This window comes from Melozone crissalis, unplaced genomic scaffold (genome assembly GCF_028551555.1).
Source record: "Melozone crissalis strain CALT ecotype California unplaced genomic scaffold, PUWL_Pcris_2 ptg000068l_1, whole genome shotgun sequence".
Lineage (NCBI taxonomy): Eukaryota > Metazoa > Chordata > Aves > Passeriformes > Passerellidae > Melozone > Melozone crissalis.
This window is the reverse complement of record NW_026535846.1, coordinates 22058336-22084820: the sequence shown is the minus strand read 5'-3', so window position 1 is coordinate 22084820 and position 26485 is coordinate 22058336. Positions and strand designations below refer to the sequence as shown.

At 64.0% G+C, this 26485-nt stretch overlaps 4 protein-coding genes across 9 annotated transcripts; 3 read left to right on the top strand and 1 right to left on the bottom strand.

Annotated features, from left to right (window-relative positions):
* The first annotated feature begins 960 nt into the window (after nucleotides 1-960).
* NOX1 (NADPH oxidase 1) lies at nucleotides 961-5705 on the top strand. Of its 2 annotated transcripts, XM_054289653.1 has the most exons (13): nucleotides 961-1026; nucleotides 2038-2133; nucleotides 2516-2626; nucleotides 2842-2926; nucleotides 3001-3143; nucleotides 3223-3404; nucleotides 3593-3731; nucleotides 3818-3910; nucleotides 4045-4271; nucleotides 4350-4512; nucleotides 4603-4749; nucleotides 4951-5075; nucleotides 5248-5705. In XM_054289653.1, the coding sequence occupies exons 1-13, from the start codon at nucleotides 982-984 to the stop codon at nucleotides 5372-5374; spliced, it is 1683 nt and encodes a 560-aa protein (XP_054145628.1). In that variant the 5' UTR covers nucleotides 961-981; the 3' UTR covers nucleotides 5375-5705. The 2 variants fall into 2 exon arrangements, with proteins under 2 accessions (XP_054145628.1, XP_054145627.1); XM_054289652.1 differs by lacking the exon at nucleotides 961-1026 and having other exon boundaries at nucleotides 1125-2133.
* A 559-nt stretch (nucleotides 5706-6264) lies between these two features.
* On the bottom strand, nucleotides 6265-13617 carry CSTF2 (cleavage stimulation factor subunit 2). 4 transcript variants are annotated; one of them, XM_054289705.1, is made up of 15 exons: nucleotides 13537-13617; nucleotides 13314-13392; nucleotides 12019-12188; nucleotides 11432-11568; nucleotides 11198-11317; nucleotides 10923-11078; nucleotides 10686-10809; nucleotides 10317-10379; nucleotides 9162-9221; nucleotides 8411-8552; nucleotides 7894-8045; nucleotides 7351-7598; nucleotides 6868-6993; nucleotides 6604-6729; nucleotides 6265-6478 (listed from the first exon to the last, which is right to left on the bottom strand). In XM_054289705.1, exons 1-14 carry the CDS (start codon nucleotides 13592-13594, stop codon nucleotides 6607-6609), a joined length of 1758 nt encoding a protein of 585 aa, XP_054145680.1. In that variant the 5' UTR covers nucleotides 13595-13617; the 3' UTR covers nucleotides 6265-6478; nucleotides 6604-6606. The 4 variants fall into 4 exon arrangements, with proteins under 4 accessions (XP_054145680.1, XP_054145681.1, XP_054145683.1 ...); XM_054289706.1 differs by lacking the exon at nucleotides 9162-9221 and having other exon boundaries at nucleotides 6266-6478; XM_054289708.1 differs by lacking the exons at nucleotides 7894-8045; nucleotides 8411-8552; nucleotides 9162-9221 and having other exon boundaries at nucleotides 6266-6478.
* Nucleotides 13618-13839: 222 nt separating this feature from the next.
* Nucleotides 13840-17999, top strand: TRMT12 (tRNA methyltransferase 12 homolog). The gene is made up of 7 exons (XM_054289710.1): nucleotides 13840-14012; nucleotides 14098-14245; nucleotides 14319-14508; nucleotides 14924-15074; nucleotides 15145-15254; nucleotides 15863-16020; nucleotides 17241-17999. Exons 1-7 carry the CDS (start codon nucleotides 13918-13920, stop codon nucleotides 17679-17681), a joined length of 1293 nt encoding a protein of 430 aa, XP_054145685.1. The 5' UTR covers nucleotides 13840-13917; the 3' UTR covers nucleotides 17682-17999.
* Nucleotides 18000-18903: 904 nt separating this feature from the next.
* On the top strand, nucleotides 18904-25888 carry SYTL4 (synaptotagmin like 4). Of its 2 annotated transcripts, XM_054289657.1 has the most exons (17): nucleotides 18904-18964; nucleotides 19666-19813; nucleotides 19941-20156; nucleotides 20683-20792; nucleotides 20956-21070; nucleotides 21229-21336; nucleotides 21570-21684; nucleotides 21791-21881; nucleotides 22031-22134; nucleotides 22230-22316; nucleotides 22640-22818; nucleotides 23002-23104; nucleotides 23903-24064; nucleotides 24471-24576; nucleotides 24926-25025; nucleotides 25225-25433; nucleotides 25715-25888. In XM_054289657.1, exons 2-17 carry the CDS (start codon nucleotides 19704-19706, stop codon nucleotides 25855-25857), a joined length of 2058 nt encoding a protein of 685 aa, XP_054145632.1. In that variant the 5' UTR covers nucleotides 18904-18964; nucleotides 19666-19703; the 3' UTR covers nucleotides 25858-25888. The 2 variants fall into 2 exon arrangements, with proteins under 2 accessions (XP_054145632.1, XP_054145633.1); XM_054289658.1 differs by lacking the exon at nucleotides 18904-18964 and having other exon boundaries at nucleotides 19651-19813.
* Nucleotides 25889-26485: the final 597 nt, after the last annotated feature.

Here is a 26485-nt window from a genome sequence, read left to right as displayed (position 1 = left end):
CCCCTCTGTGGAGGTTCAGGAGCACGGCGGGATGGGGCTGGCCTCGTCCTGTGCTCTGTCAGCATGGCCGTGGCTGCAGGCCAGCGGAGAGCAGCGTGCCAGCAAGGAGCGAGCCTGTCTGACCTGTTCCTCCAGGCTCAGGGGCCCAGCACGGGCTGCTGTTCCCAGCTGGAGCGCTGGACACCCCAGGGCTCAGGGCCCTGCAGCGGAGGGCAGGCAGCAGGGGAAGGGTGGCTGGCACAGCAGTGGCAGTGGGTGCTGATGGGACCCAGGAGCCCTGGCCCCAAACCCGCAGTGTGACACCCCCCACCCCAGCACCCATTTTGGGGTCAGCTCAGTTTGGGTGCTGGACTGAGGATGCTCATCAGCCCTGGGGGCCCATGGAGGTGCAGCCCCACTGGTGCTCGGTCTTACATCACCCACTTGTAATGGATGCCCAGCTGGATCCTGGCACAGGGCAGCGCTGTGACCCCAGGAGGCTTCTCTTCCTTTGGTGGTTTCCCTGGAAGATGGGCAGTGCAGGCTGGGGAGGGAGGCCAGGGAAAACAGAGCTGTTGAGCCAGAACAGGATGGATCCTCCACAAGTTGTTCCCAGGAAATTCCTGCCTTACAAAAAAAGCCTGTTCTTATCCTCAGAGGTTGCAAAAGCCCGGGAGGAGCAGGCAGACACCCCGTGTGACCCAGCCGTGGGGCATGGGGGGATCTCGGGGGGGACCACCCCCGGCCAGCACAAGGGGCTGGTTCTGCTGTCGGCCGCTTGGGTCAGCCCTGCCTTCCTGGAAGGAGCCTTTGAAAGCAGCGGCATTTCCTCCAAGCGCTCTCAGGGGAAAGTCCCGGGTGCCGATCCCGGGCCGGGCTGTCTCACCGCCCGCTGCTCCATAAAACCGGGCGGGCACAGCGCGGGCACAGCGCGGGCACAGCGCGGGCACAGCGCGGGCACAGCGCGGGCACAGCGCGGGCACAGCGCGGGCACAGCGCGCCATGGGCAACTGGCTGGTCAACCACTGGTTCTCAGCTGCTGTCCTCGTGAGTCTGGGGCTGGGGGCTCCGAGGGGCGTGCGGGGGGACCCTGCGGGTTCATGGGGGAGGTGGGGGCTGAGGAGCTGCCCTGGGCCGGGCTGGGGGCAGAGACGAGCATCCCCTGTGCTCCCCGACCCACACACCCCGGCAGCCGGGGGAGGGATGGGCTCTGGAAACCTGGAGTCTTGGGGAAACACAGCTCACGGGAAAGGGGGTCCTGGAAAACTTAAAAACGCTGCTGCTTTGCCTGGCCACTTTGGCTGGGGGCCTGCCACGTGCGTCTGCTCCGCTTGTGAGAGGAGGAGGATCCTGTGAGAGCTCGTGGCAGGGTGAGGAGCTGGCACCATAGGGACCATCTGCCGTGCTGCAGCATCTCTGCTGTAACAGAGCTTGCCTGGCCAGCCCCCCTCAGCTGCTCAGAGCTGTGTGAGGAGCTGTGAAGGCATGGGAACATGGGGTTTACTGACAGTTGGGCTATTTTAATGTTTTGAGTTACTTAAAAAAGAAAAAGAAAACAGCCAAAAAACAAATACACGGCAGGGTGTAATTTTTTGGGTGGTTTTTTTTGGGACCTCTGCAAAAATTCAGTGGCTGTGAGAGGCGGCAGTGTGGGATGCAGTGGGGTTAGGCAGGGGACAGCAGCACTGTGGGCCAGGTGAGCCAGCTCCCTGTGAAACTTCTTCTCCCAGAATCTTCCCCACACAGTCCCGGCCACCCTCTGGATCTGCCTTCCCTCCCGTTACACGGCTGTTGGCTGCTCTGCCTTTCCTCCTTCCTCATGCTCGGTGATGCACAGGGCAGTGTGTGACAAGACAGCAATTCTGCGAGGCTTCCACACCTCTCCCCACCTTTGCCCCTGTGTCCCAGCGCTGTGCGTGACAGGGCAGCTCACAAGGAAACAGGATGGATACTGTCTGCTGTCTGTCCCGACACCCTCTGGCTGCACCCGGCCCCGAGTGCTGCAGTGGGAGGCTCCCGGGACAGGGTTCCTCACGAGGCTGTGCCTTTCCCCCGCAGGCAGCCTGGCTGGGCATCAACATCTTCCTCTTCACCTACTACTTTCTGTTCTTTGACCGGGACGAGCGGTATTTCTACACCAGGGCCATCCTGGGGGTAAGGTGCTCCCCACAGCACCCTGCCTGCCCAGGCAGAGGAGCCCTGGGGCCCTGCTGCACTGGGGTGGGGGCTGCGACATCCCAGGCCCCTTTCATGTTCTGTTCCCTTCCAGCCCACCGTCATTCCATCCCACTCCACAGCCTGCCATTGCACCATGCTGGTCCCTGCCCTGATCCCTGTCTGCTCTCAGCCCAGCAGCATCCCAGCCCAGCCTGGCATCTCCTCCTCCCAGTCCTGTCCTAGCTCACCCCTCCCAGTCCCGATGGCAGCCCAGCCCCTCTCCGTCCCAGTTCCCAGCCTAGCTCAGCACTGACTGAGCTGAGCACAGTCCTGGCACAGCACCACAGGACAGTGGTGCTCACCCCTCTCTCCTCCCCAGTCCGCCTTGGCGTGGGCTCGAGCATCAGCCAAGTGCCTCAACTTCAACAGCATGCTGATCCTGCTGCCCGTCTGCCGCAACCTGCTCTCCTTCCTCCGTGGGACCTGCTCGGTGAGTGTCCCATGGTGGCACAGCCAGCGTGGCTGTCCCCATTCCTGTCCCATCCTGACATTCCTATCCCATCCTGACATGCCTGTCCCATCCTGACATCCCTGTCCCATCCTGACATCTCTGTCCCATCCTGACATCCCTCTCCCATCCTGACATTCCTGTCCCATCCTGACATCCCTGTCCCATCCTGACCATCCTGCTGCCTCTCCCTGCAGTGCTGCAGGCGGACCTTGCGGAAGCAGCTGGACCACAACCTCACCTTCCACAAGCTGGTGGCCTACGCGCTGGCCCTGCTCACAGGTACGCCCTGGAGTGGGATGGGGCAGCAGCGGGGACTGGGAATGCCTGGTGGTGACTGCCTGTGCCCTGTCCAGCTGTGCACACCATCGCCCACCTCTTCAACCTGGAGCGCTACAACCAGAGCCAGCAAGCCACCGAGGGCAGCCTCCCCGCCGTGCTGTCCAAGATGCACCTGCAGGGCAGCGAGTGGCTGAACCCCATCCACTCCAACCACACGGTGAGTGTGGCCTTGGCATGCAGCACCCAGCACCCCTGTCCCCTGCTCCCCTGACCCTCCCTCCCTGCCGCCCCTGCAGACCGTCGAGTACGTGGCTTTCACCACCATCCCGGGGCTCACGGGGGTGATCATCACGCTGGCACTCATCCTCATGATCACGTCCTCCACCGAGTTCATCCGCAGGAACTACTTTGAGCTCTTCTGGTACACACACCACCTGTTCCTCGTCTACTTCGCCGGCCTCGTCATCCACGGCATCGCGTAAGGCTCCTCAGCTCTGCCAGGGCAGGGCAGCGAGGGGCAGGGCACACACACCCCCGGGGGCAGCTGTGACAGTGCAGCGGGGCTGTGACCTGCCGTTCCCAGGGCGGGCTAGCCCAGCTGGCCCCTGGGCTCAGCCCTGGCTGGGGGCAGAGCTGGCCCCTGGGCTCACCCCTCACCTCCTGCAGCGGGCTGGTGCGTGGGCAGACGGAGCAGAGCACGGCAGAGGTGCCCCCCTACGACTGCGCCGAGTACCTCACACAGCGGGAGCACAACTGCACCCACAGCTGCTGCAAAGACCCCGAGTTCGGGAGCATCCCTGCCGAGGTAGGGCAGTGGTGGGGCGGCCCTGGGGGAGAAGCTCTTCCCATGCTCTTGGGATTCCCATCCTTTGCTCTCCTCCATCCTCACAGTCCTGGAAGTGGGTTCTGGCCCCCATCATCCTCTATGTCTTTGAGCAGCTCCTGCGGGTCTGGCGTGCGCAGCAGAAGGTGGTTGTCAAAAAGGTGGGTGGTGCAGGAGCTGCTCCTCTGCCAGCTCCTCCCCTTGGAGCGGCCATGGGGAGGCGGGCAGGGCCACAGGCACAGCCCCTTCCTCGGGACAGGTGCCAGGCTGGGCACTGAGCCCTGCCCGTGCCCAGGTGGTCATGCACCCTGCCCGCGTGCTGGAGCTGCAGATGCAGAAGAAGGGCTTCTGCATGGAGGTGGGGCAGTACATCTTTGTCAACTGCCCCGCCATCTCTGCGCTGGAGTGGCACCCCTTCACCCTCACCTCTGCGCCTGAGGAGGACTTCTTCTCCATCCACATCCGGGCAGCCGGCGACTGGACGGAGCGTCTCATCAACACCTTCCAGCTGGAAACGCCCAGGTAGGCTGGGGAGCACCCAACAGTCATGCCAGGGGTCTGGGGAGGCTGCAGCTCTCACCCAGGCCCTGCTCTGGCCAGGGTCGAGGTGGATGGTCCCTTTGGCACAGCCAGTGAGGACGTGTTCCAGTACGAGGTGGCCATGCTGGTTGGAGCGGGCATCGGTGTCACCCCCTTCGCCTCCATCCTCAAGTCCATCTGGTACAAGTTCCAGCAGGGTGACCAGACCCTCAAGACCAAGAAGGTACAGAGTGTCCCATGGATGGCACCAGCTGTGGGTTGCTTCCTCTGGCTCTGCTCCGCCCTGAGCAATCCCTCTCCCCCTGCACCCCAGATCTATTTCTACTGGCTGTGCCGGGACACGGGAGCCTTTGCCTGGTTCAACGACCTGCTTGCCTCCCTGGAGCAGAAGATGGCTGAGTCGGGCAAGGCTGACTTCCTCACCTACCGCCTCTTCCTCACTGGCTGGGACAGCAGCATTGTGAGTCAAGCACGGGCTGGCACGGCTGCGAGAGGGGCACACGGGGTGGGCAGCAAGGGCAGGGCTAGCATGACCACAGCTTTCAGGTACCAAGCCCAGGCACAGTGTTTGGTGGGATCGGCAATGGATGCTCCTCTGTGCTGAGGGGCGGGAGGGGGGCTCATGGGTGGTGCCTGGCTTCTCACCATCCCTCCTGCCCAGGCCAACAACGTGGCACTGCACTTTGACACCGCTACGGACACAGTGACGGGCCTCAGGCACAAAACCATCTTCGGGCGGCCCATGTGGAACACGGAGTTTGCAGCAGTGGCTGCAGCCCACCCCAGGTGAGAGCTGAGCAGGGGATTTGGGATGTTAGAGGCATGCCCCCTACCCTGGCACTCAGCACTGGGCTGGCTTTGGGGAGGGGTGCTATCCCGGGCAGGGAGCTCACAAAGCTTTTCAATCCCTTTTCCCTGAGTTGCCCCCCTGGCACTGACATGCCCGTGCTGTGTGCAGGTCAGTGGTCGGTGTGTTCCTCTGTGGGCCACAGGCCCTGGCAAAGAGCCTGCAGAAGTCTTGTCACCAACACTCCAGCCTGGACCCCAGGAAGGTCAAATTCTACTTCAACAAGGAAAACTTTTAAGTGGGCAGGGACCCTGACTGTACTGCCTCAAGCCTTTCCAAAGCAAGGCCAGGGAGAAGCACCTGTGCATGCACTGAAGCCAAGCTGGACACAGCAAGGTACTCCATCTCCATGAGAAATTCCAGGTTCAAAGACTGCCTGTCCTGGTGTTCAGGGGTCCTCATGGAGCAGTGGGCCTGTGGCTCCACCCAGCCCCTCACTGCAAAGCAGAGCCACATTCTGTGATGCTGCTGGAGCAGCAGGAAGCCGTGGGAGCCCAGCAGGTTGGGCAGAACCACTGGATGGGGATGGGACATGGGCAACCCTGCAGGTGTCAGGGGCCAAACGTGCCCCTCAGGGTTTAAACACTCCTTTGTATAAGAATAAATGAAACTTCCTTTTCTTTGTAATGAAAGCCTCTGTGGTGCCTCAGCTGTGCAGGTACAGGGAGCCCACGCCCTGCCCCTTGCAGGGCTGCAATAGAAGAGCTGGTGGATAGCAAACCCTCTGGGGTGCAGGATCAGACCCCCCTCTGCATGGGCTCGCTGCCACCCTGGCACCCCAGAGCCTGCCTGCACCCAGCACCCAGCTCAGCTCCCACTGCAGCTCCCAGCAGGTTCTGCTCCAGCGTGTGCAGAGAGGGAAACCCCGCTCCCTGAGCAGGCTGGCGTGGAAAGTGATACTGCAATTGGATCCAGAGCCCTTCCTGCCCTGCCAGCACGGACAGAAAGCCAAGCTCTCTGTCCTGCCCTTCCCCTAGACCCCTGTAAACAGCACACTACAAGAAATTCCATTATTAATTCGTGCCCTGGTGAGGGGAGGAGGGAGGATGGCAAGTGGTTTGGACTGCTCGCACAACCCAACACTCCCACTCTGGCCTCCATCAGAGACCAAACAAGGCAGCCAGGGACATGGATTTACTCAAACCCTCCTCCCACTTTATTTCAAACACCATAAAATATCCACACACAAAAAAAAAAAAAAAAAAAAGGATGAACTGGAGGAAAAAACCTCTTGAGGGTGACATAACCTCTCCTAAAATGCACCATCAGCTCAGGTAGCAATGGGAAGCAGCTGCCATGGAGCATCACCTCTATCCAGGCACATGGCATCTCCATCTTGTGCCTGCCAGAAAGAAGGAGAGGAGGGTGAGGCAGGCACAGAGGGAAGCAGGGCAGAGTCCCAACCTAGGCAGCTCTGTTTTACTGGAGGGGAACAGGCACAGGGTGAGACCAGGCTAAGGACATCACCTGTCAGGGTGCCCCTGTGGATTTCTGGATTTGCTCCTTCAGAATGAGGATGCTCTGCCGCTGTTCTGGGGGCAGCATGGCGATCTGGTCTGCTGTCAGCTGCAGGACCTGCATGATCAGCGCTGCCTGTGGGGAAAGAGGGGTCAGAGACACGCCCAGAGCAGCGACAGCATACCAGAGCCAGGGAGGGGCTGACCCCGCCACAGAAAGGCACACAGGAAGTGCTGCTCCTACTGTCTCACCCTTTCCCTTTTGTTCTCTCACCTTCTCGTGATCCTGGGGGGTGACCTGGCTCTGTCCAGGGCTAAAGCCTCCAGGCTGACCAGCTCCTTGGACTCCTGCCCCAGGTATGCCTCCTCCCTGCATGCCTGCCCCAGCCATGTTAGGAACCTGGGGGAGTAAGAGAGAGGTTAGGGACTGGGGGTTTCTGGACTCAGCCCTACAAATTCAGGAAGGTAAACGAGATGATCAGATGAATGCCCTCAGACTGCTTGAAGACGCCTGAGCACAAAGAGAGAGTGCATTTTACGTGCTCTCCCCTCCCAACTCCCGCGCTCCTCTCTGTGTCTCAGGAAGAGGTGGAGAGAGGCCCGAGCCTTGTCCTGTCCCAGCTGATGGGCAGCGCCTGGGCAAATGGGACAGGTGCCCTGACCCCCAGTGCCCAAAGCCTGGCGCTGCCCACACCCCGCCCAGCCCAGCCCGCAGGACGCCGCGGGCGCCCTGGCGGCCCAGCAGAGCCGTGCGTACCTGGCGGGGCCCCTGCGGGCCGCTGGCTCCCATGTTCAGCGGCCCAGGACCCTGCATCCCACCGGGCATCGGGCCCCGCGGGGTGGGCCCGGGCCCTCGGGGCTCCAGGCCCCGCGGCTCCAGCACCCTGGCCTCCATGGCCCTGGCCTCCAGCACGCGCGGCTCCAGCACTCGTGGCTCCAGGCCCCGCGCCTCCAGCGCCCGCGCCTCCAGCACGCGCGGCTCCAGCCCCCGCGGGTCTCTTCCGACTGCGGAGGAAACACAAGGTCAGCTCCTGGAGGAAGCGGCGCTGCGAGGAGTGCGGGAGAGAGCCTGCTGCCTCCTTTGTCGGGGGCCAGCAAGCACCCAAGCAGTGCGGGGTGGGGGCGGAGGGGACATGCCTGGAGAAAGTCCCTTGCACCCTGGGACTGTCCCTCCTCGCCTGGAGTCAGTCATTTCACTGCCCAAACCCCCTTCCTACGCCTCGGGTCGGGGCAGCCGGCTCCGCTCTGACTTCCTGCCTGCACAATCCAAGCCACCCGAATTTCATGCCCCCTCTCTCACCTCGAGCATCCATCAAGGGCCCCCGCGGCTCTCCCATCAGTGGTCGGGGTTCTCCCATGGGTCCCCCCCTCATCTCATGGGGGGGGCCACGGCTGTCATGACCAGGCATATGGTGCATAGGGGCTCCCTGGTGGGGCGGCCCAAGGTAACCTCTGACGCAGAGAGACGAGGAGAGCAAAGCAGGAGGAGGAGAAAAAGCGAGAGAGTGTGAATCAGACACTGGCTTGGCACGGTCTGGGCAGAGCGCTGGGATTGCCCCCGAAGCCGGCCGCAGGGGAGGAGGGTGAGGCTGGCACAGGGATGGGTGCTGGTGGGCCCATGCCACGGGGCAGCTGCCATCGCCCCGGGGAGATCCCTTCCCCGGGGAAACGGGCCGGCCCCCACGGCTGGCAGCACGCAGGCCTCCGACCAGGCAGCAGCGACTCCCGGAAGGCTGGTGCCATCCCTGTCCTCAGCGAGAGGCTACCCTTGGGCAGGGGACGGTGCCAAGGGCTCCTCTCCTTCCCTCTCCCCTCACCTGGGCTCCACTTCTCCAGTGACTGAGAGCAGGGTCCCTCCGCGAGGGTCATTCGGGGCATCTCCCAAAAGGCCTCGGGGCGGCGGGCCACTAGCAGGTAGAGGTCCACGCTGCATAGGGGCCCTCGGGTCTGGCATGGGCACTGCCAGGGAGACACACAAGAACTCGTGAGGATCTGCATGAGCAGCGCCGTGCCAAGACTGTCCCCGGCGCTCTCAGGCCGGGCGTGGGGCAGCCACGCTGCTCCCCTGAGCTGTGCTGTCTGCTGGGGACACAGCCCCACACACGAGGCTGGAGCCACCAAAGCTCCTTCCCTGGCTGCCAATTCTATTCCTCTCCTTTTCTTCTCGGGTTTTATTTGAGGTTCCTTATGGCACCAGGGGCCAAACCAAGCATGGGTGCCCCCATGGCAATCCCTACAAGTGTGGGCATCGACACCCTGCTGACGTGGGGCCAGGAGCAAAGCAAGACCTGGAAGGCTCCTGGAAGCACAGTGTCAAAGAGGGCCGGATCTTAGGCAAAAGCTCTTTCTAAACAAGCTCTCCTTTCCCACTGGAGGCTCCATGCATGGTTCTAGCCTGTTCTCTCCTGTAGCCCTGGAAGAAATCCTGCCTCCTTCCTCTCCTCTTACTGCTGTCAGGCTACAAGGAGTGACATGCCAGTCCCTGGCCCTGAGAAGAGCAGGGTGAGAGCTGCTCTCTGCACACTCCACAAGGAGCTCCATGGGAAGAGGGAGCTGGTGCCGGGGTACCTTGAACGCGTTCGATAGACGCAGGCCTGGCAGGTCCCACGGGCGAGAGCTGCAGGTTCCCTGGGCAAGCAGCAGGAAAAGAGGGAAAGAGCAGACACGTAAATAGCGTATGCACGCGTGCACCGGCTCTGGGGACAGTGCTGCCTGCAGGATCACGCACCCTGAAGTCCCCAGAAAACCTACAGAGAAAATGTTCCAAGTCTGGCTTAATCAGCCTGTTCCGTTCACACCCCCTCTGTCAGCACAGGCAGCACAGGCAGCGTGGCACAGTCCTTCCCTCACTCAGGAGAGAGGCAGGCACAGAAGACACCCTGCCAAGAGACTCAGCATTGCGTGGGGCCATGCTGGCCCCACAACACACACCAGCTTCTGCTCTCCAAATCCTTTCGGGTGCCAAGAACTATCAGACAGCTTTCAGGAAGACAGTGCCCACCCCAAAGAAAATGAGAGTCAGCTGACCCTAAGGCCAAAGGATCTCAGACTGGGTTTGCATGTTGCTGAAACAAGGCCTATGATGAATGTCAAGGCAGCAGAGGTGACGGGCGTGTGCACGTGCTGTTCCTGGAGAACAGCACACCGGGGCCGTACTGACCTACACGTGGACACGTGTGAACCGTAAGCAATCGGGGCCCGGGGCTGGGCCGGACAGACCGTGCCTGCGGAGGGAAAGCCGAGCCGTCCCCCTCCGGGAAGCGCCTGCCAAGCCTCAAGCCAAACGGAGAGCCAGCTCCCTCTGCTGGGCACGGCGCGGGAGGACGCGGCGCCGCAGCGGCTGCTCCCCAGCGCCCAGGCAGCGAAGGAGCAGGACAAGGACCAGAGAGGAGCAAGCTCTGCCTGCCCGCACAAGCACAGGGACAGACACGGGCTCGCAGAGGTGGAAAACACAGACACATCCCGCTCGGTGGGGACAGGCAGCTCTCCTGGCTGCCAGGGCACGAGCGCACGACAGCGTGCAGAACGAGCTGGGAGCCAACTGGGCGTGGGCTGAGCGAGCCCTGGGAGCCAGGGAGCTGCTACCACAGCCTTGTGCCTCAGTGAATAAACCTGGGCACAGCCCCAGGGCTGGGCACAGCCAGGCTGCAGACAGCTGGGACACAGCACTGCTCACTGGAGCCAGGCTCACACCACACACGGCACTCCACACGTCTGTTTTACCTTGTCCACGCTCCAAGGGGACTGGCCCTGCACCTGGCATCCCAACCTGTGGCTGCATCCCACCTGAGAGGGGACAGGCAGAGATCAGAGCCCTCCTCAGCCATCCCTGATGACTAACCTGTTCCTCTGGTCCCAAATACCATCTCTCTCCCAGCTCCTGGGGGAGCACCTGGAGGTTTATTCCCCTGGTGTTGGTTCCCCCCAGGGATAATCCAACTTTGCAGCCCACCTCCGGCAGCAGCACAACCCCAATGTACAGCACAGGGTTACATGTGCTCTCACAGGGCTGAGCCCTCTGGTTAGGGGAAAGGCAGAGGGGGGTGTGCAGGACCCGTGTGCTCACGGTGGGGCAGCTCAGCCCAAACTCACCTCCTGGAGCCATGGGGCCAGGGCCTGGGCCCTGCACAGGGGCTGCCATCTGTCCTGGGGCTGGCACTCCCCCCTGCATGGGTGGCTGCATCAGAGGAGGAGCGCCATTGACATGCATCCCGCCCTGCAGGAGGGACACGGGGTCTGAGGGACACCCCACACCTGGGCACGTGCCCCAGCTGGAGAGCTGGCACTGCCCATCCTCCTGCACAGCTCAGGGGGTGTGCAGGCTCTTACTATGGCCTGTGGCTGGGACGATGGGGTGTTCTGGGGGTTCAGCTGCGCGTTGGGCCCTGGCCCAGGCCCCGGTCCTGGCCCAGGCCCCGGGCCTGGCACTGCCTGCTGGTTGCCTGGGATCAGAGGAGGAACACTGGTCTGGCGATGCAGGATTTTCTAGGGAAGAAGGAGAAATGAGTTCTTTTCCACTGCCACTCCACAAAGGCTCCCACCAATATCCTCCAGATATCCTCCCACCTCCCCTCCCAACCCCGGACGAGCAGCAAGGCACAAACCAGCGCAATCTCGGGGTCGACGATCCTCATGACCACCTGGGCCTGCAGCAGCGCATAAGCCAGCTGGGGGTTCTGCAGCAGCATGTTCCTGGCTTCCTGGGGGCTGTTCTGCACACACAGCTGAGGAGACAGGCACCGGTCAGAGCTCTGACAAGGTGTGACACGGCTGGGAGGGTGCAGGCAGTGGCGGGAGGAGCTGTGCTCACACAGGGAGCACGGCCCTCCTGCACTCACCTTCATCTGCTTCATCAGCTCAAACATCTGCTCGGGGGGCAGGCTGGCCACGGCCCGGCTGATGGACTCGGGGGCGTCCTCTGGGTTGACAGGGTCCCCATAGGGTGACTCTATGATGGGGGCACCTGTGCCCAAGCCTGCGACATGAACAGTGGATGGAACAGGCTCATCAGGAGGGGAGCACCCGCCCACCAGGGGAAAAGGAGGCAGCAAAACCAGGGAGACCTCAGGAGGGGTGATTAGGCATTGGAACAGGCTGCTCAGGGAGGCTGTGGAGTCACTGTTCCTGGATGCGTTTGAGTAAAGACTGGATGTGGCATTTAGTGCCCGGATCTAGCTGATGCAGCGTGTTTGGTCAAAGGCTGGACCATGACCTTTACACACCTTTTCCAGCCTAAGTAATTCTGTGATCATGTGGGAGTGAGATCCCAGAGCTGAGCCCACGCATCCATCCCTCTGGGGCACTACTCACACCCCCTCCCAGAGCAGGCCAGCTCCACCAGCCTGGCAGAAGAGACCCTGCCTGCCCTGCAGCTGCCAAGGCCGGGCCCAGCGTGAGGGAGCCCCCGGAGCCCCGGCTGACTCACTCTTGAGCTCCTCCTTGTTCTTCTCGCTGGCGGCGTTGTCCACGCGCAGGGCTCTGCCGCTGAACTCGCGCCCGTTGAGGTTGCGCATGGCGCTGAGCGCCGTCTCCTGGTCCTGGTACTCGCAGAAGCCATAGCCCTTGGGCTTGCCAGTCTCCCTGTCGTACACCAGCCTGCCAGGGAGCAGAGACATGGGGTGTGGGCATCCTGCTGTGCCCACGGCTCCTGCAGCGAGGGGGGACATGGGGATGGAGCCCCAGCAGGGCTGGGAGCACGGGGAGGACACAGGGACAGAGCCCCAGCAGTGCTGGGATCACGGTGAAAGCTCAGGGGGACACAGGAACAGAGCCCCAGCAGTGCTGGGATCACGGTGAAAGCTCAGGGGGACACAGGAACAGAGCCCCAGCAGTGCTGGGATCACGGTGAGAGCTCAGGGGACACAGGAACAGAGCCCCAGCAGTGCTGGGAGCACAGTGAGAGCTCAGGGGACACAGGGACAGAGCCCCAGCAGTGCTGGGAGCACAGTGAGAGCTCAGGGGACACAGGGACAGAGCCCCAGCAGTGCTGGGAGCACAGGGAGGGCTCCCCAAGGCACACAGCAGTCAGGCCCATGCCCAAGCCAAAGGGACTGCTGGCTCCTGGCACGGCTGCTGCCAAGGCTGTGGTTTGCAGGATGCCCACCTGTGCCAGCTGTGTGCCTCCCGTGACCCCACGAGGCACAGGACGGGACTGGCTGCTCCCAGAACTCCCAAAAGCTGAACTGAGAGCACCAGGGCCTGGTGCCCAGCCTGGAAAACACCTGTGGGAGGCACAGGGATGGCAGTGAGGAGCACAGAGCCCGACCGGCGCTGAGCCCTCAGCAGCCACAGCAGGGCAGCTCCACATCCACCTGCCGTGCTGGGGACACCGTGCTCCATCTCCAGGGGACCCTGGCACAGCCACCGGGTCCCTGTGCCCCGAGCACAGCTGGCACAGCCTCACAACCCCCGCGGCTGCTGCTCTGTGTGAGGAGGCAGCCTCGGGGGCCCGGGGAGGTTTATAGGGGCCGTCAGGCAAAGCTCCTTCGCCAAAGCTCCTCCACCAGAGCAGGCGGCGGCCGAGCCGGTGTCCCTGCGAGTGGCCAAAAGGTGTGTGTGCATGCGGGGACACGGTGGGCTGGGCGGTGCGGGGGAAACGGTTGGGCTGCAGGGTTTTAGCGGCCTCTCCCAACGTCACGGATTTGCGGTTCACGGTTCCGAGCCCGCGGGGCTCGGTCTGCGCCGAGCAGGGGGACCCGGGAGGCCTGCGGCCGCTCTCACCTAAAGCTGACCACGGGCCCGACCTCCGAGAAAATGTCCTTCAGCTGCTCCTCCGTGGCCTCATACGGGATGTTCCCCACTGCGGAGACAGACGGTGCCGCCGGTCAGCGCGGCGGGTACCGGCCCCGACGGCGAGGGGGGGAAACCCGCCGGCGCCCCGCCTGCCCCTGCCCGTCCGTGCCCCTCTCCCCTTGCAGGTGGCGGTCCCGCCCCGCGGCCTCACCGAACACGGAGCGCAGGGACCGATCCACGGCGGGGTCCCGCACCGACAGCCCCGCCATCGCGCCGCCCGCGCCGCTTCCGGTCCGCGCCGCAGCCGTGCCCCCGCTTCCGCTTCCGCCCGCAACAGCTCCGAGCGGCGCTTTCAAAAAGCGCTCCGGCGGGAAACGCGGCACCGGCGGCAGCGGGGTGCGCGTGCCGGGACTCCCCGGGATCCCCGGGCAGGGCAAGGCGGGGCAAGGCGGGGCGGGGCGGCTGCGCGGCTGCGGCCTCGGGGATCTCCCGGCACCGGGAGCGGGGGGGCCCATCCTCAGGGATGCCGCTTCGAGCACCGGCCCCGGGGCACAGCCCCTGGCGAGCCTAACACCGCCCGGGGCTCGGCAGGATGGAAGGCACGGAGGTTCCCATGGCTGTGCCCACGGCTGTGCCCACGGGTGTCCCCGCGCTGGCCACAGAGCCGAGGTTCGCCCAGCGCCTCAGGTGAGGGCATGGGGATGGCAGCCCTGTGCCGCTCCGGTGCAGCCGGAGCCTCTGGGGCTGTGGGTGACTCGGCCTGGCCGTGCAGGCGGTGGCTGGAACAGGAGCGGCTCCTGGACGGGCGCTACGGGCTGCAGCGGGTGCCGGGGGGCCGCGTGGCCGTGCCGCTGCTGCCGGAGAAGCTGTCCCAGCTCTGCCTGCCCCGGGAGGTGCCGTGCGAGCTGCTCGGGATCCAGGTGAGCCCAGCCGCCCAGCCCCGAGCCCTGCCTGCGGCGGTGGTGCCCAGCCCGTGGCACGGCCCTGCCGCAGGACCCTGTCCCCTCCAGGGCCGCCCGCCGGCGCTCGCCGGCCCAGAGGCTGCGGGAGGAGCTGCGGCGGCTGCTGGGGCCCGGCTGGTCCGGGGAGCTGGAGCGGGACGTGCCGCACGCCTGGCAGAGGCACGGGGACCTGGTGCTGCTGGGCGAGGACAGCTTCAGGGCTGAGCCCTGGGAGAGGCTGGGTAAGGAGAGCAGGACAGCCTGTCCCGGGAGAGGCTGGGTAAGGAGAGCAGGGCTGCCTGTCCCGGGAGAGGCTGGGTAAGGAGAGCAGGGCTGCCTGTCCCGGGAGGGGCTGGGTAAGGAGAGCAGGGCTGCCTGTCCCGGGAGGGGCTGGGTAAGGAGAGCAGGGCTGCCTGCTTGTCCCGGGAGGGGCTGGGTAAGGAGAGCAGGGCTGCCTGTCCCGGGAGGGGCTGGGTAAGGCCAGCAGGGCAGCCTGTCCCGGGAGGGGCTGGGTAAGGAGAGCAGGGCTGCCTGTCCCGGGAGAGGCTGGGTAAGGAGAGCAGGGCTGCCTGCCTGTCCCGGGAGAGGCTGGGTAAGGGCAGCCTACCCCAGCCCGGCCCAGCCCACACCACCACATCTCCAGCTGCTGTGTTGCAGGCCCGGCGCTCTGGGAGACGGTCGCCAAGGCTTTGGGGGCCCGGCGGGTGGCCAGGCGAGGACGGGTGATGCCGGACGGGATGCGGAGCCCCAGGGTCACGCTGCTGCTGGGCCAGCACGGCTGGGTGGAGCACGTGGACAACGGCATCAGGTGGGCAGGAGCTGCAGGGTGCGGCTGGCGGGGAAAGGACTGCTCTCACCGTCTGTACGGGGCCTTCCAGGTACACCTTCGACGTGACCAAGTGCATGTTCTCCCCGGGAAACATCACCGAGAAGCTGCGTGTGGCCTCACTGCCCTGCTCCGGGGAGGTCGTGGTGGACCTCTATGCAGGTAATGGGGATGGAGGAGGTGCTGATGGCATCCAGGTAGACATGAAATGTCATTTCCAGTTTATGAAAAATACTCAGGATTAGAGCTCCTGTCTTGTCTGTGAGCCCTGCAGCTGTGCTGGCACTGCTGTCCTGCCTGTGTCCCTGCAGCCTCTGGACACTTAGGCTGCCCTGTTCTCAGGCTCTGTGCCTAGTGCTGCTTTGCGGAATCACTTGGATCCAGGGCAAAGATTTGCCACTGCTTGTGCTTAAGGAAGCTAGTGCTTCCAATTTGTGCCACACTGAAAGGACATGGCACCCACAAAACTGCTCTAGATTAATCAAATTAAATGGTTATCTGGACACTTCTGCAGAGCCAGGCAGGTCTCCACCTGATGGCCAAAGACTGAAGGTAAAATAAGAGCCTCTAAACATTTTTCAAGGCAGATTTTGCTTTTGCAGAAGAGGGAAGGATAAATTTCCATTTTTCCAGTGTTTGGGCTTTCACCAGCCCGGAGCAGAGCAGACCTGGAGAGGCAGGGTGGCAGTGTGCATCCTGCCCTGCCCTCGGGGAGGAGTGTGGGTCTCTGGAGGTCCCTGCCCTCGGCCACCGCCGCCTCCCGCCTGCAGGCATCGGCTATTTCACACTGCCCTTCCTGGTGCACGCGGGAGCCGCCTTTGTCCACGCCTGCGAGTGGAACAGCCACGCCGTGGAGGCCCTGCACAGGAGCCTGGTGCTGAACGGGGTGCGGGATCGCTGCCACATCCACAGCGGGGACAGCCGGCAGGTGAGCGCTGCACCGGGCCAGGCCGGGCAGCTGGACAGCTCCTGCGGGCATCCATTCACCTGTGCTCTGCCCCCAGCTGCATCCATTCACTGTGCTCTGCCCCAGCTGCATCCATTCACCTGTGCTCTGCCCCAGCTGCATCCATTCACCTGTGCTCTGCCCCAGCTGCATCCATTCACCTGTGCTCTGCCCCAGCTGCATCCATTCACCTGTGCCCCCAGCTGCATCCATTCACTGTGCTGTGCCCCCAGCTGCATCCATTCACTGTGCTCTGCCCCAGCTGCATCCATTCACTGTGCTCTGCCCCAGCTGCATCCATTCACTGTGCTCTGCCCCAGCTGCATGCATTCACCTGTGCTCTGTCCCCAGCTGCATCCCCTCACCTGTGCTCTGCCCCAGCTGCATCCCCTCACCTGTGCTCTGCCCCAGCTGCATCCATTCACTGTGCTCTGCCCCAGCTGCATCCCCTCACCTGTGCTCTGCCCCAGCTGCATCCCCTCACCTGTGCTCTGCCCCAGCTGCATCCATTCACTGTGCTCTGCCCCAGCTGCATCCCCTCACCTGTGCCCCCAGCTGCATCCATTCACTGTGCTCTGCCCCCAGCTTCATCCATTCACTGTGCTCTGCCCCAGCTGCATCCATTCACTGTGCTCTGCCCCCAGCTGCATCCATTCACCTGTGCTCTGCCCCAGCTGCATCCATTCACTGTGCTCTGCCCCAGCTGCATCCCCTCACCTGTGCCCCCAGCTGCATCCATTCACTGTGCTCTGCCCCCAGCTGCATCCATTCACTGTGCTCTGCCCCCAGCTGCATCCATTCACCTGTGCTCTGCCCCAGCTGCATCCATTCACCTGTGCTCTGCCCCAGCTGCATCCATTCACTGTGCTCTGCCCCAGCTGCATCCATTCACTGTGCTCTGCCCCAGCTGCATCCATTCACCTGTGCTCTGCCCCAGCTGCATCCATTCACCTGTGCTCTGCCCCCAGCTGCATCCATTCACTGTGCTGTGCCCCCAGCTGCATCCATTCACCTGTGCTCTGCCCCAGCTGCATCCATTCACTGTGCTCTGCCCCAGCTGCATCCATTCACCTGTGCTCTGCCCCAGCTGCATCCATTCACTGTGCTCTGCCCCAGCTGCATCCCCTCACCTGTGCCCCCAGCTGCATCCATTCACTGTGCTCTGCCCCAGCTGCATCCCCTCCCCTCTGCTCTGTCCCCAGCTGCAGCTGCGGGACGTGGCCGACAGGGTGAACCTGGGGCTGATCCCCAGCTCGGAGGAGGGCTGGCCCGTGGCCTGTCGCGTCCTGAAGAAGGACACGGGTGGGGTTCTGCACATCCACCACAACGTGGAGACTTGCCCAGCCCCGCCGCACAGCGTGGTGCTGCTGGCTGAGCGGGGCTGTCCGGAGGCAGCCAGCCCCGGGGGAGAGGCACAGCACCCGGCACAGCACGGTGGGGAGGAGGCTCTGGGGGCCAGGCTCAGGCCCGAGTGGCAGAGCTGGGCTGAAGGCACGGCCACGCGCATCCAGGGGCTGCTGGCAGAGCTGCACGGGCGGCCGTGGCGCAGCAGCGTCCTGCACATCGAGCCGGTGAAGTCCTACGCGCCACACGTGCATCACCTCGTGCTGGACCTCGAGTGCCGGCCTGTGCTGCCCGTCTAGCGGGGCACGGGCACTGCTGGGGCTCCAGCTCCCTTGGAAGGGTGGCCCGCAGTGTCCTGCTGCCGGCCTGGAGGGGCCTTGTGCCCCCTGGTTCCCAGGTGGCAGCACTGCCCAGCAGTGCCTCCCCGTGCCCGGGGCACCCAGGGCTGTGCTCCCCGTGGCAGATCCCGTCAGGATCCAGACGAGGATGGAGCAAGCTGGGGCTCAGAGTGCCAGTGTTCTGCCCTGGCTCTGCCAGTCCTGCCCAGGTCTTGGACACATGGTAGCTCATTGAGCCCCATTTTCACACAGGAGAGAGCCACAGTGCTGAGAAGCCTTGGGTTCATTTCAGCAGGTCAGGGACAAGCCTTGTGCTTGTTTTTACCAGCATGTTTTTTTAATGTACTGGAAGCAAGTCTGTTCATCTTGTTTCCTTCTTATTTTTTTTTTTCAGAAACAAAGATGTTTCTCATCACCTTTTGTTGGTGTCCAGTTAAAACGTGAACACTGGTGCAAGTGTGGGGGTCTGGCCTGGGGACTTTGGGTCCTGGGGTGGTGTGTGGAGGGGCTCAGGGAGCAAAGCCTCTGTGGCACTGTCTGCCTGCAAGCCCGAAGCCCTCTACATCTGTTCTGTGCACTCCCAGTGGAGCGAACCCCTGCCCCATGAGGAAGCTCCCGCTGGCCCTTTGATGTCTCCGCGGTTTTTTCCACCGTGTCAGTGTCGCATCGCTTCCCATCCCCGGGGTGCGGCCGAAAGCGTGGGCAGAGCCGCGTCCTCTCGTTTGCCTCGGGGCTGCACCCAGGTGTCCTCCCCCGCTGTCCTGCGTGGCGAGCAGCCGCCGCCTCCCCTCGGGTGGAGCCCCTCGTCCCGGGCAGCCGCGTGTGCTCGGTTCCCCGGTGCCTGTGCAGGGGGCAGGGACCCGGCTCCCGCGGGGCCCCTATCTCTGCCGCCAAGGACAAGGGCAGCGCTGGAGCCTTGCGGCGGGGACACCGCGGCCGCGGCCTGGGCTCCTCCTCGGGGCTGCCGGGGGTCCCGCAGTTCGGTGTCGGTGCGCTCTGTGCTCTCCGGGACAGGCCGCCCACCCAGCCGGGGCCCCGGGGAAGGGCCCGCGGGGCCGGAGCCGCGGCTCCGCCGGGGGTGATGGGGCGGGAAGGGGCTGGGGGCAGCGGGCACCGCCTCCCGCACGGGCCGCCCCGTCCGTGCCGCAGGTGCGGCCGCCGCGGCTCCTTTAAGGCACCGGCACCGCCCTCCCCTCCCGGCTCCCCCTCCCGCTGCCGGGCGGCGCCGGCCGGAGCCGCTGCAGGTACCGGGAGGAGCGGGGGGTCGGGCGGCGCTGCCCCGGCGGGGTACCGGGGGTTCCTCCGCTGCTGGGGAGCCGGGGGTCCCTCTGTGGTCCGGGGGTCGAGCCGCGGTGTCCCGGAACGGGGGCAGTTCCCAGTCCCGGTGGCGGCGCTGGGAACGCGGTGCCCCCGGTCCCGGACCCCCTTTCCCCGATAGAGGAGTCTGGGGTCGGTCCCGCCGCCGCCTCCTCCCCGAGGGACGCGGGAGCGCGGCTGCGGGGACGGGAGGGTCCCTCCCGAGGGTTCCGCCGAGCCGGGCGGCAGCGGGAGCGGCCGCAGCCCCCGAGCGAGCGCTCCGGCTCCGGCTCCGTCCCGGCGCCGCCGCTGCAGGCGGATCCCGTCCCTGCCGGCGGATCCTGTCCCTGCCGCGGGTCCCGGGGCGCGCCCGCTCCCGGCGGCTCCTCCGGCGGCTCCCGGGCAGCTCCGGGCCCCGGTGCGCTCCAGCGAGGGAGGGGCAGCCCGGGGCGGCTCCTTCCTGCCGGGGCTGCCGCGGGTGCCGGGCGGCAGCGCGGTCCCACGGAGCCGGCTGAGCTCACCGGGGCTGGCAGGCGGCCCGAGCCGGCCCGGGGCAGGGCGGTGGGGCGGCGGGCGGGCCGGTGTCCCGGGTGCCCCGTCCGGCCCCGGCAGCGGGCACGGGGCACCTCGGCAGCTGGCACGTCCCTAGCTGGCAGCCGGTGAGCGCCAGGCAGCCCGGGTGGAGCGATGTCGGAGGCTGTGGACCTGTCCTTCCTGTCGGACGTGGAGCGAGATCTGATCCTGCAGGTCCTGCAGCGCGACGAGGAGCTCCGCAAGGCAGAGGAGAGGAGGATCAGGTGCGAGCGCGGCCGGAGCTGGGCGGGAGCTGCTTCCCCGCTTTGTGTGGAAGCGGGTGGACAAGTGACAGTGAGGGTGACGGGTGTCCCCGGGCCCCTGTGACCGCTCCTGGTGTGGCTCTGACAGGCGCCTGAAGAATGAGCTGCTGGAGATCCGGCGCAGGGGAGCCAAGCGGGGCAGCCAGCGCTACAGCGAGCGGACCTGCGCCCGCTGCCAGCAGAGCCTGGGCCGCCTCAGCCCCAAGGCCAACACCTGCCGGGGCTGCAACCACTTGGTGTGTCGGGACTGCCGCTCCTACAGCCCCAGCGGCTCCTGGCGCTGCAAAGTCTGCTCCAAGGAGGCGTGAGTAGCCTGGACGAGCGGCAGGGACATTCTGTACACCCCTCCTGTCCCCTTCCTCCTCTCAGTTGCCTCAACTTGATGCCCATGGCCAGCCTTTCCTAGCCTGGCTGCTCCTCCCCAGTGCAGGGCAGCTTGCTCTGCTCTCACTCCTGGGGAGGGTTCCCATGTTTGGCTGATGGAGAAATGGGTCCTACCCCACTCTTGTGTCTCCTTCGTGTCCCGTTCCTTCACCCCCTGAGCTGACTGCAGCACCCCCCTGTGCCCCTTGCACAGCCTGTGTCTCAAGCATCCCAGGTTTCCTCCCTTTTGGCCTCCCCTGTCCTACAAACAAAACTCGGCTTGCTCCCGTGTTTGCTGAGGATGTAGCTGAGCCTGTCAGCTGCCCGGTGAATGCTGGTCCCTGCCCAGTCCCCTGCTGACTGTGCCCATTGTGCCAGTGTTCCTGGGTTGTGCAGCACCCAGGGTGGGTTGGGGCACAGCAGACAGCCGCCCTGCCCCTGACTGCCCCACCACCCCTGCCCTGCAGTGAGCTGAAGAAGACAACGGGTGACTGGTTCTATGACCAGAGGGTGAACCGCTTCGCCAACCACCTGGGCAGCGACATGGTGCGGCTGTCCCTGCGGCACAGGCCGGCAGGTAGGGTGCCACAGCAGAGCCCTCTCCCCCAGCCCAGCCTTCTGGGGTGCTCCAGCTTCCCCCAGTGCACCTCTGCCCAGTCTGGAGCTGGATGGAGCACCGCCTGCTCCAGGCAATGGGTGAGCTTGGAGCCGTGCTCCTCCTGATGCCTCTCTGCTTCCAGCCAGCAAAAGAGAGACGGTGGGACAAACCCTGCTCCAGAAAGCTCAGCTCAGCGAGCCTAAAAGCTCCTCTGCAGCCCGGCAGCCGAGCCCCCCTGCGCCCCGGGAGGGGTCCAGGTAAGAATCCCTGCTGTCCCCCGTGCTCCAGCAGCAGCTCTCATCTGCTGCAGGTTTGAGAGCAATCTGCTGCCCCATGTGGATCATGGTGGCACAGGAGCTCTGTCAGACCGACCTCCTCGCCAAACAGGACGTACCTGTGGTTTGCTTGTCTGCAGTTTGTTTCCAGATGCCTCAGAGCCTCGGGATGGCAAAAGCGACACGGAGTCCATGGAAAACATGAGCCTGGACAGCTACAGACCTGGTCCTGCTGATGTGGGGGCCAGGTGAGAGGATCCTGGGGTGGGCTGTGCTTGGCAACACTGGCTGGCAGAGGATGGGCCCTTCATCTGAAGTGTGTTTTTGTCAGCCTCGTGAGGGGAGGCTGAAGCCTGTCCCTGGGCAGGAAGGTGCTCTGCTCCCAGGCTGCTGCAGGCAGCTCAAGTGGCATTTCCTGGCCAGCACTGTCTCTGCCAGCTGTGCTTGTGGCCTGGGACAGAGCTTTCTGTGTCTGCCACAGGAGGAACTCCCTGGAGAGAGCCATCCCTGGAAAACAGGCTGTTGGGCCAGCAGGACCTGCTGCCTCCAGCCTGACCCTCCCTGTGCGCTCCAAGAAGGCGTTCTCTGACGGACGGGTGCGTGACGCTGCTCCGGCAGGCTCAGCCCTGTCCTGGGGCCTGGGGCTGGGCACACACAGGGCTCCCAGCCCTGCCCTGCTCTGAGGGGACTCTTCCTGTCCAGGATGCCACCGTGGGGACCCGCAGCAGCACCTTGGCGGACGAGCATGAAACGATATTCAAGAAGAACCCCCGGCGGGTGGTGAGGCCTGCGGGTGAGAGATGTGCGGCTGCTGACACGGCCAGGGTGGGCAGCTCCTGCTCCCTGGGCTGGGAAGGGCTTCCAGTGCAGCTGGGAGGGGCTGGGGCAGCCCCTGGGCTCTGCTAGCCCTGCTCTGTGCCACTGTTCACCCCTCTCATGCAGACTACACCAAGTCCGTGATCGACCTGCGCCCCGAGGACCTGGTGGGGGAAGGTGGCTCTCTGGGGGACAGGAGCAAGTCAGTGCCTGGCCTCAACACGGAGCTGGTGAGAGCCTGAGTGCCACGGGATGGCTGCCAGCCGGAGGAGCCGGGTGTCAGCTGGCTGTGCCCCTCGCTGGCGGCTCGTCCCTGTCCTTGCAGGAGGAGGAGGAGGAGGACATCGATAACCTGGTGGAGATCCACCGGCAGCGCGTGGCCCGGGGCAGCATGCGCAGCGGCACCTCCTCGGTGGGCATGGGGCATGGCCCTGCTCTGCCCTGCTCTGGGAGGAGGGATGGAGAGAGGCAGTGCCAAAGGCTTGGGTGGGAGGGACGCAGAGCAGGCAGCTCGAGGAGGGAAGGGGAAAGGGCCTTGCGTGTGTGGGCTTCTTCCCCTGGAAGGGAATCGAAATGCAGAGACTCAGCTCTCTTCCAGGCCGCTGTGTGTGGCCATCCCCAGGCACGGGGAGGTGAGGGGGGCTGTGCAGAGGAGGCACAGGGAGTAACCTTGCTGGGGATGAGGAGGGCCTGTCAGGTGATGCTGTGCCAGCCCAGCCCCGCCTTGTCCTGCAGAGCACGCTGGGCAGCATGGTCAGCATTTACAGCGAGGCCGGCGACTTCGGCAGCGTGGCCGTCACCGGGGGCATCTCCTTCTCCCTGAGCTACGAGGAGAGGACGCAGACCTTGTTCATCCACGTGAAGGAGTGTCGCCAGCTGGCCTTTGGGGACGAGGGCAGGAGGCGCTCCAACCCGTGAGAGCAGGGGGGCGATGGCTGCTGCCGCCGCTGGGGGAGCCCGGCCGGGTGGTGGGTGCCCACCAGAGGTGGGAGCTCTAAGTGGGAGGGTCCTGGTGAGGCAGGAGGTCTGGGGCTGCCCTGGGGAGCTGGGACGATGAATTGTGGGGGCTTGTTAAGTGCTGCCTGTTCTCCCCTCAGCTATGTGAAGACCTACCTGCTGCCCGACAAATCCCGGCAAGGGAAGCGCAAGACGACCATCAAACGCAACACCATCAACCCCCTGTACAACGAGCTGCTGAAGGTGAGAGGGGCTGGGCTGCAGCTGCTCAGGGATGCTGCTGGAACAGCACGGGGAGGGCTGAGCTCCTCACCCTGCAGTGGGTCTCTGCAGAGGAGCCGTGTCCAGAGACTGCGCCCTGAGAGCTGCAGAATCCCCGCACTCCCAGCTGTGCCCTGGCTGTGCTGCCAGCCCCCAGTGCTGTGTGTGTGACTGTGTCACAGGACGTGTCCCTGGCTCCTGTGGCATTCCCAGAGCAGAGGCATCCTGCTTACCCTGGGTATTTCCTTCCAAGGGCTTCCTGGCCCTGGAGCCATGTTACAATGGCAGGAGGGAGGGAGGGCAGCGGCCGCAGGGGCAGAGATAAACTCTGGGCCCCAGGGCAGAGCACCTTGGCACTGCCCTTCACCGTCCCTGCTGTCTGCCTGTCCCTGAGTCTGGCAGTGCAGCCCTGAGGCCCTCTTGCACAGCAGGAAGTGGGAGCTGTGGTTTGGTTTTCAGGCTCCCACAGCCAGGTTTGCTGAGGTCTTGTGCTCTGACCACCTGAGGCTCTGTGGTCTGGCAGAGCTCTGCTGGTGGCGGCATGGCTGGGTGCTGTGAGTCCTGGCTGCAAGGGCTGGGAGAGCACAGGCTCCTTCCTGCACCTCTGCCCTGGGACTCTGAGTTCTGGCAGGCATGGAAGGAAAGAGGAGCAGGCTCCTGTGCACATCCATTGCTGCTCAGTCTCCTCTCATGCTCATGGGCTGCAGCTGATGGAGTTTGCCAGGCCTGCCCTGCCCTGCCTGCTCACCAGTGGTTCTCTCTCTCTTTCTCTCTCCCCAGTATGAGGTTAGCAGGTCCCTGCTGCTGGCGAGGACGCTGCAGTTCTCGGTGTGGCACCACGACCGCTTCGGCCGCAACACCTTCCTGGGGGAGGCAGAGGTGCCTCTGGGGGCCTGGAACTTCCAGAGCCACCTGGAGGAGTTCCTGCCCCTGCACGGCAAGGTGTGCCCCTGCTGCCCACAGCCCCCCTGCCCGCTCCTGCTGGGGGTGGGCACAGGGCTGTGGAGACCTCAGCTGAGCATTGCCAAAGGCTTGTGCCAAATCAAATGTTTGGAGATACAGAAACCCCAGATGCAGACAGCAGTGCTGTTGTAGTAAAAAAGGGAAAATCTTCTGCCGTGAGCCTGGCTTCCCTCTCCTTGTCAGGTGCTTGGGCCAAAATAAGATCCCAGAGGAGCTGGGCTGCACTGGTCATGCTGGGGGGAGCTGGCAGGCAATTGTGCCAGCTCAGCCACAGCTAGGAGAGGCCAAGTCCCTTGTCCCAGCCTGGGGAGGTGCTGCACACCAGGCTGTCGCTGTGTGTGCCATGGCTCCTCTGCAGGGGTTGGTAATTCTCACCTCTTGGCAGATTGGGGCAGATGCTGCTGGTCTCCACCAGTACAAGGGGGAGCTGGTTGTCTCCATGAAGTACATCCCATCTGCCAAGCATCCTGGGGCTGGCAATGGCAGGAAAGGTGAGTGCTGAAGCTCTGGGATCAGTGTGGAGCCTGCTCCTGGCCGTGCAGGCTGGCTCTGGATGGGGTTTTTGGGTGGTGCCACTGCAGCCTTCTCTGCAAAGCTGCTCTGGCTGTCCTCAGGCTGCCTGAACCATCTCAGTACTTCCCTGGGGCTGGGCCACTGGGCCCTGCATGAAGCAATTTTGTCTGCCTTTGCCCTCAGCAATACAGGAGAAGGCAAGAGGAGATGCCAGTCCAGGCTCTGCGCCTCCCTCTGGGATGAAGGGTGCTCAGCAGGAACTTTCCAGAAGTTTGCAGTGCTAGAAATGAAATTGGATTAATTTCTGCTGTGTTGGGTTTTTCCTAGGCAAAACAGGGGAAGGTGGTGAGCTCCAGGTGTGGATCAAAGAAGCCAAGAACCTGACAGCAGCCAAGTCAGGAGGGACCTCAGACAGCTTTGTCAAGGGGTGAGTGAGGGTCCTGGGGCGAGGAGGGCACTGTTGTCTCTGGCTGTGTTCCCAAAGCTGCTGGAGAGGCAGGGTGCCGTCCTTCTTGCTGAGCCGTGCCAGGACAGGCAGGAGGGGGCTCCAGGCCGGTGCTGGGGTGCCCCAGTTTCAGAGCAGGAGGCAGGTGCCCGTGTGCTGCTAACCCAGGGCTGCTCCCCAGCTACCTCCTGCCACACAAGAACAAAGCCTCCAAGAGGAAGACGCCCGTGGTGAAGAAGACCCTGAACCCTCACTACAACCACACCTTTGTCTACAACGGCATCAAGGCCGAGGAGCTGCAGCACCTGTGCCTGGAGCTGACGGTCTGGGACCGGGAGCCGCTGTCCAGCAACGACTTCCTGGGGGGAGTGCGGCTGGGGGCGGGCACTGGTGAGAGCTGCACCCCTCACAGCCCTGGGGGTGGGCACTGTGAGAGCTGAACCCCTCATAGCCTGGGCACGGCCTGGGGGTGGGCACTGGTGAGAGCTGAACCCCTCATAGCCTGGGCACGGCCTGGGGGTGGGCACTGTGAGAGCTGCACCCCTCACACCCCGGGCACAGCAGCAGCCTCACTGTGCCCGCACACCCCGGGCACAGCAGCAGCCTCGCTGGGGGCTGTGCTGCGGGCACCAGGCTGCCCCAGCAGCCACCTCTGCCCTCCTTTTCCCCAGGCATGAGCAACGGGCAGGCTGTGGACTGGATGGACTCCACGGGCGAGGAGCTGAACCTGTGGCAGAAGATGTGCCAGTACCCGGGCTCCTGGGCAGAGGGGACGCTCCAGCTGCGCTCCACCATGGCCAGGCTGGGGCCCTAGGCTGTGGCACCAGGGCTGGCACCGCTGTTGGGAGCCACGCTCGCTGCACAGCCTGCCAAGGCAGCCAAACAGGTGTTGGGCTTTTTTCTTATACTTTAATAAACATGACCTTCTCTAACAGGCTTGGGCAGAAAGTCTTCTCGGCCGAGCTTCGTTTAAAGCTTCATTTTCCCCTTGTCATGAGCCTTGTACTGGATTTCAGGCTGAACTGCAGTTCGTGTGAGCCCTCCCTTCTTCTGCCCCGGGCAAAATGCTTTTAAATGTCATTGTGTTTTTATTTCTTCCCATTCTTTTTTCTACCACCTGGTTCCAGAGTCTGCTCTCTGCTTGTCCTCTCCACCCCGTTCCCCATGCCCAGCCCAGCCCCAGCTGCAGCACTGGGTGGATGGAGCTGTGTGGGGTCAGCCTGGGGGGTTTGGGGATTGTGGTCTCCAGGAAACATTTGTTCCCCAGGCCTCTCAGCGACACACGTGCCAGCACTGACTTTTTATACAAATCTATTTATTTCAACTTCATATTCTACTGCCAAAGCAGTTCCCAGAAAGGGTTCCCCGTGGGTGGTGGCAGAGGGAGGGAGTGCCAGGGGCGATGGCAAGCCCTTGAGGGTGGGCTGCACGCTGGCTGGCTG

Excerpts from the sequence above, each read along its gene's own strand:
- NOX1 (XM_054289652.1), top strand. The coding sequence starts at position 1,924 with ATGGATACTGTCTGCTGTCTGTCCCGACACCCTCTGGCTGCACCCGGC. Across the intron at positions 2,627-2,841 it reads TCCTCCGTGGGACCTGCTCG|TGCTGCAGGCGGACCTTGCG; the intron begins GTGAGTGTCCCA and ends CTCTCCCTGCAG. Across the intron at positions 4,272-4,349 it reads TTCCAGCTGGAAACGCCCAG|GGTCGAGGTGGATGGTCCCT; the intron begins GTAGGCTGGGGA and ends TGCTCTGGCCAG.
- CSTF2 (XM_054289705.1), bottom strand. The coding sequence starts at position 13,594 with ATGGCGGGGCTGTCGGTGCGGGACCCCGCCGTGGATCGGTCCCTGCGC. Across the intron at positions 13,393-13,536 it reads GTCCCTGCGCTCCGTGTTCG|TGGGGAACATCCCGTATGAG; the intron begins GTGAGGCCGCGG and ends CTGTCTCCGCAG. Across the intron at positions 11,079-11,197 it reads TCGACCCCGAGATTGCGCTG|AAAATCCTGCATCGCCAGAC; the intron begins GTTTGTGCCTTG and ends CTTCTTCCCTAG.
- TRMT12 (XM_054289710.1), top strand. The coding sequence starts at position 13,918 with ATGGAAGGCACGGAGGTTCCCATGGCTGTGCCCACGGCTGTGCCCACG. Across the intron at positions 15,075-15,144 it reads CACGTGGACAACGGCATCAG|GTACACCTTCGACGTGACCA; the intron begins GTGGGCAGGAGC and ends GGGGCCTTCCAG. Across the intron at positions 15,255-15,862 it reads CGTGGTGGACCTCTATGCAG|GCATCGGCTATTTCACACTG; the intron begins GTAATGGGGATG and ends TCCCGCCTGCAG.
- SYTL4 (XM_054289657.1), top strand. The coding sequence starts at position 19,704 with ATGTCGGAGGCTGTGGACCTGTCCTTCCTGTCGGACGTGGAGCGAGAT. Across the intron at positions 21,337-21,569 it reads CCTGCTGATGTGGGGGCCAG|GAGGAACTCCCTGGAGAGAG; the intron begins GTGAGAGGATCC and ends TGTCTGCCACAG. Across the intron at positions 24,065-24,470 it reads TCCTGCCCCTGCACGGCAAG|ATTGGGGCAGATGCTGCTGG; the intron begins GTGTGCCCCTGC and ends ACCTCTTGGCAG.